Raw genomic sequence first — 13,703 nt, forward strand, 5'->3', positions numbered from 1 at the left:
TGCAGCGCGTTAACTCACCTTTCCCAAAGCCTGTCCATCATCTACAAAGCACAAGGTAAGGAGTGTGATGGAATACTCACTAATTGCCTGGATGACTGCAGCTCCAACAACACTCAAGAAGTTTGACACCATCCAGGACAACGCAACTTGCTTGATGGGCACCACATCCACAAGCATCCATTCCTTCCATCACAACCACTCATTAACAGCAGTGTCTCCTATCTACAAAACACACTGCAGACATTCATCAAAGATCCTTAGACAGCCTCTTTCAAACCTAGGGCTACTTCCATCTAGAAGGACAAGGGCAGCAGATATGTGGAAATACCACCACCTACAAGTTCCCATCCAAGCCACTCACTATTTTGACTTGGAAATATATCGCTGTCCTTCACTGTTGCAGGATCAAAATTTGGAATTCTCTGCCTAATGACATTTAATGTCCATGTACAGAACATGGACTGCAAAAGTTCAAGGTGGCAGCTCACCATCATTTTGTCAAGGGCCAACTCGGATGGGCAATAAATGCTTGCCAGCTAGCGATGCCCATGCCCCCATGAGCAAATTAAAAAAAAGTAAAATACCTTGCTTGTTGAAACTTTAGTTCTCTTCTTACTGTAATGCTAGAAAGGCAAGAATCAATCTGTCCCATACAAATGCTTGTCTTCATAGCTATGGGATCCAAGATTATAAGATTAACAGAAATTCAATTTTTTTAAAGTTTCACTAGAAACTTATTGTAATCTCAGCAAAAAAGTAATTATTTTGTTTAATCTTTATTTAACAATACTCAAACTTGATTCATGATTTCACCTTGATTCAATTTACAAACAAGGTATCTATTATCAGTTGATGAGGGTTATGAAGGGACAGTGTAATTCCACATTAATCCATACAGTTATACATTGTCCTCAGTTCTTCAGGTATAAGATCACATTTTAGATGGCTGAAGTAAAAGCTTGCCAATGGAAGTGTAACAAGTAAAAAGCATTGGGAACTCACTTAAATATTAAAAATTATAATAAATAGTGTTAAGCACACCCACATCAAAGCAGCATCAATCAACACTCTAGTTAGTGCTCCACATATCAGGTTAAACTGCTGATAGTTATTTGAGGCACCAGATCAATAAATATCTCTGCAAACAAAATACAATACTTACATCTTCCGTTGTCGGTCAATCCAGTACTTGCAGCTTTTCATTACAAAGTCACAGCCCATACCTTCACCCCATTCTAGTCTCTCTGCCATACTATAGTTGGCTTTGTACCATCTGGTGATGGTAGGTGGCGAATGATGTTAGGAAAAGAAAAATATTGCTATTAATATTTCAAAGACTACTGCCATATATTTGTAGCATTCAAAACTAATCCACAATGACATAATTAAGCTTCAAACTCAAATCTACCTTCCTAAAAATTTACTGTTTTCATCAGAGGCCACTTTATTTAGACAAGCCACAAGAGCTTTTCGTGCATCCTGATCACTGAATGTTCTTTTTTAATTAACACAGTAGTCAGATGTTAAGATTATAACACAGGAACTTGCGACAAAGCTTGGCTTGGATGCCCATCTGACTTAAGCATAAGTCATATTTGCAGATGGCCAAGAATGAGATACTAGGACAGTTACTTTTCTTTTCCCATCTGCCTCAGATACCATTCCCCTTTCGTGACAGTCTCAAAGTTAGCTCATCCTACCTCACAATCTTCCAACATAAAGTGGAATGACAAGAAGAGTCAATTTATTTTCATATGCAGACTATAAACTGGTTTCAGTGGATATGTTCTCCAAAATTTTATTATAAACAATGCTTTTTAACTGTGCATTGAAAGAGTAAAGAACTTGTATTTATGTAGCACTGTATTATATTCTCACAATAAATTAAAGTACTTTGCAGCTACTTTGAAGCAAGTCAAACATCCTTACGTGGTCTGGTCTCTTGTGACACAAGATCCACAAGATCTACTTAGTTAAAGCTCTCTTAACAATTTGCAACAGCCATGAGGGACAGGCCTGTCAGTGACACACACATCCCATGAACAAATTAAAAAAGGTTATTTACTTGCAACAAACCTTAACAATGATGAATGGGCATAAATGCCGGTCTTGCAAGTGGTATCAAAGCCTGAGAATTTCTTCTCAAACTTGACTGAAGCTGCACTGCAAAGTGCTCAGGTAATTCACTGGAACTGAAGACGTCATAAATTTAATATTAGATAATTACAGGAACTGGGTGCTCCTTTCCATACTCCAAGAATATGGTATCAGCAAAATGAATGAATGAACCCTGTACGGACATGCTACTCTGTGAAAACATTTGATCACTAACTCAATTCAGACGTGGTGACTGCATAATTCACTTCCTAAATCTGTGCCCAGAAGCTTCAGTATGACCAATGTCTGAAATATAGATGTGACAAACAAACGGTATATTTAATTGTCTAAACAAATTTAAAAATATTAGAACTGCACAGAGTTTGGATTTTCAACACCACCAAGAATTATCATACAACCATAGAATCCCCACAGCGTGGGAACAGGCCATCCGGCCCAACAAGTCCACACTGACTCTCCGAACAGCACCCCAGCCAGACTCACCCCCCTACTCTATCCCTGTAACCCTGAATTTCCCATGGCTGATCCATCTAATTTACACATCCCTGGAGACGACGAGCAATTTAGCATTGCCAATTCATCTGACGTCTACATCTTTCAACTGTGAGAGGAAACCATAGCAACGGGAGGAAAGCCACGCAGACACGAGGAGACTGTGCAAACTCCACACAGACAGTTGCCCAAGGCTAGAATTGAACCCGAATCCCTGGAACTGTCAGGCAACAGTGCTAAGCACCGAGCCACCGTGCTGCCCAAATTAGTTAATTTGCATTTGCCTATCACTTATTTGCTTTCTCACACAATCTATAAAAAAGTTGACAACCTAATCTGTCACTTTCCATAAGCAAATGAGTGTGAAAGGGCACTCTCAGCAAATTACATCCTGCATAAAGCAAGTCTTAAATTCTAATTTTAAATACTCCGTTTAGATCCAAGATCTTAAGTATTGCCTAGTACCTGGAGGTCTGCCTGAATCATCATTAGAAATGCTCCACGAGTGTGCTTTTCCTTTCCAGTGTTTACATTTTTGTTTTTAATCCATATTTTTTGAAATGTTTTAAATAATTTGATTGAACTTAGAGTGAAAAAGCAGGTAAGATTTCCCAAGACATTGCGCAATATTAAAATCTGCTTACACATCATTCATCTTACCCTGTGTCTTCTAAAGCTGCCAAGGTTAACCTGGAGAATACTCTATTCTGTGTGTGAGAGCCGGTCATTGCTTCATTCTGGGTAGAAACAGAAGAACAAAATATCATCTAGAACTTAAAGGGACCATCAAACTAGTCAATTTTACCTTTCTTTCAGAATCACAGTGACTTTCCTGGTTCTCTCTTTGGCAAAGGTAAAGGTCCCAGTCTCTTTAAGTAGGGTCTCACTAAATTATATACCATTTATCATTCATAACAAGCTGGAAGATTTGAACCTCAGTCTTGATCAATGCTCGACTTGGCTCAGCTGAAAGAAAATTACTTCTTTGGCCTTTCCTCATTTTGAAGTGCTTCAGCAAATGGAAGATTAACCTATTATCTTTTATGGTGTGGAGGTGCCAGTGTTGGACTGGGGGGGGCACACGACACACGACACCAGGTTATAGTCCAACAGGTTTATTTGAAATCGCAAGCTTTTGGAGCGCTGCTCTTTCGTCAGATGAAGTAAAGTGACTGATAAAGCAGCAGCACTCCAAAAGCTTGGGATTTCAAATAAACCCATTGGCCTATAACTTGGTGTTGTGTGACTTCTGACTTTATCATCTTTTATGGCATTTTATCACATATTGCTGCTGTTGTTGTACAGTGTAAAAGGCACAAGCAAATTAAAACCTACATTACTTGATTAAAGCAAATCTACAAAGGGAAAACATAATCAGTGTCAAAATCGCATGAAAACATCGGTCAGAGAAATATATTTTAGATAAATTGTTCATTAAACATTGGCAATACGCACATCCTGTTAATAAGTAATTAAAACTTCCCCCTTGTAAGTTGTGAAGCAATTTTGTTTGTAAGTTTGCACACATCCTGGTCTGAATTCCAGTTTAGCCCCCATGGTTTGAATAACTTTCCATTAATATCATTAGGGGAGGTGACAGCCTAGTGGTATTATTGCTGGGCTGTTAATCCAGAGATTCAGGTGATGCTCTGGGGACCTAGGTTGGAATCCTGTCACAATAGATGTTGGAACTTGAATTCAATGAAAATATGGAATTAGGAGTCTAATGATATCCATGAATCTCTTGTTGATTGTCAGAAAAATCCATCTGGTTCACCGATGCCCTTACCTGGTTGGCCTACCTGTGACTCCAGACATGAGATAATGTGATGGATGGGCAATAGATGCTGACCTAGCCAGTGATATCCTCATCCCATAAATGAATTTTTAAAAATACTGCCTATTAATCAAAGGTCAGTGTTTGGGTAAACTGGGACATCAGAAATCTGGCTCACTTTATACTCCAGGTTTACGCATTATCACAGGTTGAGACATTCCAGCAAGGATCGATTACATTCCATCAGGAATTTTGTTTTTTAATTCACTCATGGGTTGTGGGTACCCTGGACTGGGCCAATTTCATTGGTAATCCTTAGTTGCCCTTGAGAAAGTGGTAGTGAGTTGCCTTCTTGAACTGCTAAAATCCATCTGGTTAGGCAGACCAACAATGCCATCAGAAAGCGAGTTTCGTGATTTTGACACAGTGCACTGAGGGAATGATGATATATTGCCAAGTCTGGAGTAGAGTGCCTTAGAAGGGAATTGATTTGATTTGATAGGTTACTATCATGTATACCAAGGTACAGTGAAAAAGGTCTTATCTTGTGTGCTCTACAGGGAGATGGTATTATACAGCGCATCAGATTAACAGAACAGAGTGCAGGATACAATGTTAAAGCTGCGCAGAAGGTGCAGAGAGAAATCAACATGAACACTTTAGAGATCCATTCAAAAATCTGATAATTGTAGGGAAGAAGCTTTTCTTGAATTTGGTCATACACGTATTCAAACTTCTACATCTTCTGCCCAATGGAAGAGGGTCGAAGACAATATAACGTGAGTGGGAGGAGTCTTTGATTATGTTGGTTGCTTTCCCAATGCAGCAGGAAGTATAGGTGAAGTCAATGGATGGTAGGTTGACTTGCATGATAGACTGGGCTGCGTTCACAACTCTCTGTAGTTTCTTGTGGTCTTGGGAAGAGCAGTTCCCACACCATTTCACTAAACACTATCTCTTTCTTGCACTCTGTCTTGTCGCTGTTTGAGATCCAACTTACAATGGTGGTGTCGTCGTCAACAAACTTGTAAATGGAGTTTGTAAATTGCAGAATTTGGCAACATAGTCACGTGTATATAAGCAGTGTAGTAAGGGGCTGAGCGCACATCCTCGCGGGAATCTGGTGTTGAGGATTATCATTGAAGTGCTGTCGTCACCTATTTTTACTGACTGCTGTCTGTTGGTCAGAAAGTCATATATCTAGTTACAGAGATGTGAGCACAGACCTAGGTCCAGAGTTTGGAGAAAAGTTTGTTTGAAGTTATGGTGTTCAAGGTGGAGCTGTAGTCTGTTCAAGGTGGAGATGTTCCAGGGATGAGTGTAGGCCAGGGAGATGGCTTCTGCCCAGGACCTGTTGTGTTAGTAGGCAAATTGCAAGGGATCAAGGTAACAGTTGATGTGAGCCATGACCAACTTCTCAAAGCTTCATACCTCTGACCTTATGATGGTGAGAAAGTAATTAATGAAGTAGCTGAAGGTGGTTAGGCCAAGGACATACTGTGAGAAACACAGATGTACAGGCACTGAGGCACTTCATAATTATGAATTTACAGGTGGTGGTGTTCCCATGTCCTTCGAGATGGTGATAACAAGGTGGGGAGCTGGAGGAACACAGCAGGCCAAGCAGCATCAGAGGAGCAGGAAAGCTGACGTTTCGGGTAGGGACCGTTCTTCAGAAAAGATGGTGGTGGTCATGGGGTTGGAAAGCACTGACTAAAATGCCATGGTGAGTTTCTGTCATGCATCTTGTAGATGGTGCACGCTGTTGCTACTGAGCATCAGTGGTGGAGGAACTGCATATTTGTTGCCAAACAAGTCGGCTGCTTTGACCTGGATGGTGTCAAGTTTCTTAAGCGTGGCCAGAGCTGCATTGATCCAGACGAGCAGGGAGTATTCTGTCACACACCTGAATCGTTTCAGACTGCATTCAGGTTTTAAGGAGTCAGGACTTAAATTATTCATTGCAACATTCCTAGACTCTGACCTGCTATTATAGCTACTATGCTGAGTTCAGTTTCTGGTCAATGGTAACCCTCAGGATGTGGATAGTGGGGGATTTGGTGATGGTGATGGTTAGAATCTCTCGTCTTGCAAATGGTCATTGTCTGGCACTTATGTGACCTAAGTATTACTTGCCATGTGTCAGCCCAACCCTGGATACTGCCCACATCCTATTGCATTTGGGCACTGGACTACTTCAGTATCTAAATTGTTGTGAAATATGCTAAACAGTGTTTAATTATCAGTGAACATCCCCACTTCTAACCATATGATGGTGAGAAAGTCAATGGTGAAGTAGCTGAAGGTGATTGGGCCAAGGACACTGCCCTGAGGAACATTTGCAGAAATGTCCTGGCACCGAGATGACTGACTTCTAAACACCACATTCATCTTTAAGCCAGGTATGACTGCAGCCAATGGGGTGCTTTCCCCATGATTCCCACTGACTCTAGTTTTGCTAAGCCTCCTTGATGCCACATTGGTCAAATGCAACCTAAGGTCAACGGCAGTCACTCTCACCTCATTTTCAGTGAAAGTGCAAGCTATTACCTTGAAATTTAAAGGTCATGCTATTCTAGTAGCTTTATTTCACAAAACACATCCAGCAAGTCTTCCTAAAGTGAGTGGTTTCAAATCTGAACCATTTTCAAAGTTTGGATACAATTTCTGTGGTTTTCAACTACAAAGGATAACAATTAAATCAGAACAACGAAGTGTGGCGCTCGAGGAACATAGCTGGCCAGGCAGCATCTGAGGAGCAGGAAAGGTGATGTTTCAGGTCAGGACCCTTCTTCAGAAATGGGGAGGGGAAAGGGAGCTCAAAAATAAATAGAGAAAGGAAGGGTGGGGCTGGAGAAGGTAGGTGGGATGGTGATAGGTGAGTGCATGTAGGGAGTGGTGGGGATTGGTCAGTGACATGGGAGGGTCAGTGACATGGGAGGGGCAGATAGGTGGGAGGGAAGATGGACAGGTTGTGTCAGGTCAAGGTGGCGGGGATGAGAGGGAGGGTTTAGGCCTAAACATGGAATCACCAGCTTCAAAATTTCCCCACTTCTGGCCTCATCCCGTGTCCAACCCTCCCTGACGCTGCCTGGCCTGCTGGTTCCTCCAGCTCCACACTTTGTTATCTCTGACTCCAGCATCTGCAGTTCTTGCTATCTATGAATTAAATCAGAATATAACTTTCAAAAAGAAAAAAAAATCCAAAACATCAACTTCACTATCTAATTAGCCTTTGCAAAACCACATATATGCGCCAAATAGAGAGATAAAGTCTACGGTCTCATTAATTGACATTTCAATGTAAAACCCACAAACAGGAGCTTTTAGCAGTGATTAGGCTTTGCAAAAGAACTAGTAGTATTTTCTACTGCTCTGCTTAAGGATACACACAGCAGATCACTAATAAATCAGTTCTCTTCAGGTCAAAACAACATTTCTCAGCATTTCTGTTCTATCTGAATGAGTTATTTGTGATAATTAATATTTTCACTACTATTATGCGTGTAATCCTCAGCAGAAATAATTTGTATAGATTGTAGCTGAAGTGAAATACTTGTTTCTTCAATGAATTTGAAAATCATGAATCAATCTCACCTCCAGCAACCGCTTTTCCCAGTGATTCAGTTCAGTACCCATTCCACCTTGATTCTCAAGTTCCATTCCTTCAAGAATTGGACAGTTAAAGTGGTTCTGGGCTTCCTTCTGCACAATGCATAATCAGGTTGAGAAAAATAGGTTTTTCAGCTAAATAGCTTTTCTGAATTTATTGAAGATAGGTGGGGGCAGGGCTGTCACAGTAATGTCATTGGACCAATAATCCAGAAACCCAGGCTAATATTCTGGGAACACAGAAGCCTACCTTAGCAGCTCATGAAATTTGAATTCAATAAAATCTGGAATTAATAAGTCTAATGACAGCTATTCTAACAACTGCTGAATGACATAAAAACACATCTAGTTCACTCATGCCCTTTAGAAAGGAAATTTGATGCCCTTACCTAGTGTGGTCTACATGTGACTCCACACCCAATGAATATGGCTGACTGTAAAATGTCCTTTGAAAGTGCCTTACAAGCTACACTGTCGTATCAAACTATTATGAAATCTGAAGAATGGAATGAAACTAGGCAGACTACCTGGCATCAATATTGCACTGAAAGTAATGATGACAACCATGCAAAATTTTCCTTAAACACTGGAAATCCCCCCTGGGACTTGTGCCAAACTTGGGAGAGCTCTTCCACAGACTAGTTAAACATCTAACAAAGTGGTACTCTCACAAGCACATCTTATAGGTAATGTCCAGGAAACCAATTTCACCATTCTTGAAAATATTCTGTCCTGCCAGCAGGAAAGACCCACCAGACGTGATGGCACAGTGGTATACAATGAAGGAGGAGTTGCCCCGGTAGTCCTTAATGTTGACTGTGGACCCTATGAAATCTCAGTTTCAAGTCAAACATGGGCAAAGCTATTTCCTGCTGATTAAGGCCTAGTGCTTACAACACCACCTCCAACCAGCCCCCAGTACTCCTCCAATCTGTACACAACTTGGAGGAAGCACAGTGGGAGGGTTGTGAAAGGGCACAGAATGTGACGTCTCCTTGATGCCACATTTGGTCGTAACAATAGGTGAAAAATACATTCACTCTTTTGCTGTTTTCTGTCAGTCAATCCTCTATTCTTCTATAATTTTGTCTCTCACAGAAATCTTTATCAAAAGATTTTTTTACAAGTCAAAATATATTATCTATTCCACCCCATTTTCCAACATGAATGTTTGAAAAAATAAAAAAAAGTACTTTTGTTAATACTCACAACTACTCGTGGAGTCACAAGGAGAAGGACCTCACGATTGATTTTTTTGTTTCCCCTTATATCCCATAATCTTGATGCCTTGCGTGCAACTTTGTCACTCCACTGATACAATCCAAGCCTATTCAAATAAAAATGTGCAAACTGTGATCACAGTGTGTTCAAGGTATTTAAAAAGTCTAACTGGCAGTGAACACAAATGATAACTTACAGCATCTGAACAAGGTAAATTATTTATTCAAACTACAAGATGTATTTTAAAACATACCTCACACTAGATGACAACTAAATGTGTTTTCTCAAAATTTAAAAAATACACAAAGTATCCAGCTTACGATTCATTAAAAGATGGAAGACCATTTGCCTTTCTTGCAGTTAGAGGTTTTCCCTCATCATTACGGTAGAAAGCAAAAAGTCCTGCAGAGAAGCCCTGAGTTGTAATAGAAAAGAAACATCTTTTCATATTTGGAACAACTGTATCATAATAAAACAAGGCACAACATAATCCTCACGGTTTCAAAACAACTTCAATGCTGAGCTTTGTAAATTGGAAATGAACATAAGTCTGCAGTGAACCTACCAAAGCATGGACAATTTCATGTTTTACAGTTGACAACATGCCTTTGAACTCTTGTGGCTCAGTGGGAATCATACTTGGACATAGGTTTGCATATCCTGCAATAGGCCTGCAATATTTAAAGGAAGTAATTCATTAAACAAATAACTAAAAAAATTACAAATGCTAAGCTTTTCTAATATTTCATTTGAAAATAGTTTCTATATTGAACCTCTTGTTCATTAAAAATCTACAACAAATTAATAGTACAGATGTATTTCATAGACAGACAATTCTTAGGCTAAATAACAGAATCATCTATATTCCAGAAGAACTTACCAGATTTTGTTGTGCCACAATTCTAGGAGGTAAATAATTCAACAATTACTTTTATGAGGAAAAAGGGATTTGAAATGGAAGCAGATAAAAACATGACCACCATCACAATATCACTGCATTTTTTTCATTTTTATCTGTTTTGTAGAAAAAAAAACTGCAACAAATGAATCAGATACTTCAATCTTTACTACTTTTCATGCGTATTCTGTTTCTAACTTCTGAGATCTGGCTGCAGAATGATCTAGACTGGGACCTGAATATTGAAGGGTATGTGACATTTAGGAAGGGCACGAAGCTGAAGAAGTGTGCAGGAGTGGCTCTGGTAATTAAAATTGATATTAGTATATTAGAGGGCAATGACATTAATTCAGGAAACCAGGTTATAGAAAAGCAGTTTGTGTACAGATATGGAATGATAAAGGCAAAAGTTAATGTGTGGAAGCTGTGTATAGGCCCCTAATAGTAACCACATGGTTGGAAAGGATATCAAGGAAGAAATAATGGGAGCTTGTCAAAAATCAGAAAGATGTTCTGATTTCCAAAAGGCATTAGATAACGTACTGCACATAACGCTTCTTAACAAGATTAAAACCTATGGGTTTGGGAGAGTGTATTAGCATGGACTGAAGATTGGCTAATTAATACAATGCAGAATTGGGATAAAGGCAGTATTTTCACGATGGCAACCTGTCACTAGAGGATTGTCGCAAGAATTAATGTGGGGACCACAATAATTTATAATATTTATTCATGGCTTGGATGAAGAAAGCGAATGCACTATCGTCAAGTTGGCAGATGCTACAAAAACGATTGGGAAATTAAGTATCGAGGATGATACAAACAGTCTGCACAGGCACATAAAGTCACAGAGTCATAGAGTTATACAGCACAGAAACAGACCCTTCAGAACAACTTGTCCATGCCAACCAGATATCCTAAGCTGGTCTAGTCCCATTTGTCGACATGTGGCCCATATCCCTGTAAACCCTTCCTATTCATGTACCCATTCAGATGCCTTTTAAATATTGTAATTATTGTTAAAATTTTACTCCAGCATTAAGGACAAGATTGCAGAGTACTTGGAAGTGCATGGTGAAATAGGGCTGAGTCAGCAAGGCTTCATCAAGGGGAGGTCATATCTGGCAAATCTGTTAAAATATAAACCAGTTATCTAACTTGGTAGATGGAATACGACGTGAGGTTCTGTACTTTGGCAGGAAAAGGAACTGAATATTACTTAAATGGAGAAAGGCTGCTGAAATCTGCAGCACACAGAAATTCGGGTGTCCTTGCACAAGAATCGCGAAAACCTAGCATACAAGTTCATCAGATAATAAAGAAGGCAAATGGATCTTTGGCCTTTATCACAAAGGGAATGGAGTATAAAAATAAGGAAGTTTTGCTAAAACTATACAAGCACTAATCAAACCACAACTGAAATACAGTGAATAATTCTTTTCAAAATTATTTCACATATGGGATATGAGTGTTGCTGGCTGCCAGCGTTTACTGTCAAGCCCCAGTTGACGTTGAGAACTTGGTGCTGAGCTGCCTTCTTGAACAACTATAGTTCATTTGGTGCAAGTAGACCTACAATGCCATTCAGGAGGGAGTTCCAGGATTTTGAGGCTAAAGGAACAGTGTTATATTTTCAAGTTTGGATGGTGGGTGGTTTGAAGGGGAAACATACAGGTGGTGGTTCTCCCATGTATCTGATGCCCTTGTTGTTCCAGATAGTAGTAATAGTGGGGTCAGAAGGTGCTGTTTAAGGAGTACAGCTGAACATTTTTGGTCCTCTTATTAAAGGTAAGATATACAGATATTGGCGGCAGTCCACAGAAGGTTCACTAGGTCAATCCTGCGTACGAAGAGGCTTTTTTTTAATGAAAATAAGTTGACTAGGTTGAACCTGTACTCATTGCAGTTTAAAAGAATGAGATGAGAAATCACACGACACCAGAGGAGAGTCCAACAGGTTTATTCGGAGCTCCGAAAGCTTGTGTTTTTGAAATAACCTGTTGGACTATAACCTGGTGCTGTGTGATTTCTGATTTTGTCCACATTGGTCCAACACCGGCACCTCCACATCATAGAAGAATGAGAGGCAACCTTATTAAAACATACAAGGTTCTTTCACAGCATAGACTTGGAGAGTACATTTTCCTCTTGCTATAGTCTAGGACCGAGGGCATCATCAGGGCAATGAAAGACAGAACAGATTCCATGGGCCAAATGGCCTACTTCTGCTCTTCTACCTTGCTTTGAAGTCACTTGTGGATTTTTGAATTTTCTGGATTGCACAAAAATATCAGAATGCCTAACCACAACTGTATGAACTGCAAACTCTGTAACATTAAATATTTGCCTGAAGCATAAACAGTGATCACACATGATAAGGAAGCAAAGAAAATAGTTTACTCATTGAAATATGTATTTTCCACGCTTTGGCGTCCAAAGAACAATGCAATAATGACTCTAATGAAATGCTTGGGTCTGCTCAGAAAATTTCTAGAAAACTGATTTTCCAGTTGACTTCTGAACGACAGATTTTAGGACTGGTGAAATTACAGTGTATTTTTAATTTCTTCATTTGAAATAATATAAATTCTTACTTGTGCTCTTGCACACAGATAAAGTGGCTCCCTTACAGTCTGGAACAAGGGTAACAACCATTGCCATCTAAATTTACCTCAATTTACCAAGTGAGCCAACACATGATCAAAATCAAAAACTGTCAAATTGCTGGACATCTTTTATCAATAATTTAGGACTAAAACTTAATATTTGATGTTTCAATGCTGTTTCAACTTGGATCACACTTGGTGTGCACGGGCAATTATTGTCGAGCACCAAATTAAGGTTTTCATATAGGTTGTATAAGATGTGGCTACTTAAGAAAAAGCCAGTTTGAAATTCAGATTTGAAATCAAGATAGAGTTACAATTAGTTACATATTAAAGTCTAATCATAACCTTTCCCACCTGTCCAATTCTGCTTCCAGTTGACAGTACGCTGCATAGGCTACAATATCCTCTTGTCCACAACGTTCTGTAGTCAGTGCACTCACATAAAGCAAAAAATCAGCATCCATGACACCTGGACCATCAGTTAACCCTGCAGACCCACAGGATTTTCCATTTTCACTACACACCCTGCATTGCTAGACAGATATCAAACAAATGTTAATAAACCAGACTATTCATTCCTCAATTCTGTTTAGAATTTAATTCTATAAAGAAAAAAGATTGGTGCACACCAAGTTTCATTCATTATGCCATCTAGAAAATGTTTTTGGCACAGCTGTGCTTCTGTTTTTAACACCAGCTCTTGAAAGCAGACGTGTGATTTCAATAGAAGAAATGGTCCAATAAAGAAATACTTCCTGATGCATGTTATAATGGGTCAGGAAATAAAACAAAATATACCAATGACATGAAGTATCAACAGGAACAAGAACAGTAAACAATGGATGATTTCTTAAACTTCCAAATCACAATTAGCTTGTACACCAAGGCATGAAACAACATTGAGGATCTAGAGTCTACAGATTTTAATTCAAAATTTGAGGTTGTCAGCTTGCTAGCTTAGCTAGACGTTTCGTCA

General features: G+C 39.4%; 1 protein-coding gene across 1 annotated transcript in view; it reads right to left on the bottom strand.

Annotated features, from left to right (window-relative positions):
• The window catches only part of lmln (leishmanolysin-like (metallopeptidase M8 family)), a 28,752-nt gene extending 15,136 nt beyond the window's left edge, over positions 1 to 13,616 (bottom strand). Inside the window, exons 1-7 of the mRNA XM_020526786.2 lie at positions 13,082 to 13,616; positions 9,786 to 9,891; positions 9,541 to 9,635; positions 9,209 to 9,326; positions 7,985 to 8,092; positions 3,271 to 3,347; positions 1,163 to 1,273 (exon numbers count right to left, since the gene is read on the bottom strand). Coding sequence (XP_020382375.2) covers positions 1,163 to 1,273; positions 3,271 to 3,347; positions 7,985 to 8,092; positions 9,209 to 9,326; positions 9,541 to 9,635; positions 9,786 to 9,891; positions 13,082 to 13,191 — 725 coding nt within the window. The 5' untranslated portion in view covers positions 13,192 to 13,616. The remainder of the gene's footprint in view (positions 1 to 1,162; positions 1,274 to 3,270; positions 3,348 to 7,984; positions 8,093 to 9,208; positions 9,327 to 9,540; positions 9,636 to 9,785; positions 9,892 to 13,081) is intronic.
• Positions 13,617 to 13,703: the final 87 nt, after the last annotated feature.

This window comes from Rhincodon typus, chromosome 7 (genome assembly GCF_021869965.1).
Source record: "Rhincodon typus isolate 14 chromosome 7, sRhiTyp1.1, whole genome shotgun sequence".
Classification (NCBI taxonomy): Eukaryota; Metazoa; Chordata; class Chondrichthyes; order Orectolobiformes; family Rhincodontidae; genus Rhincodon; species Rhincodon typus.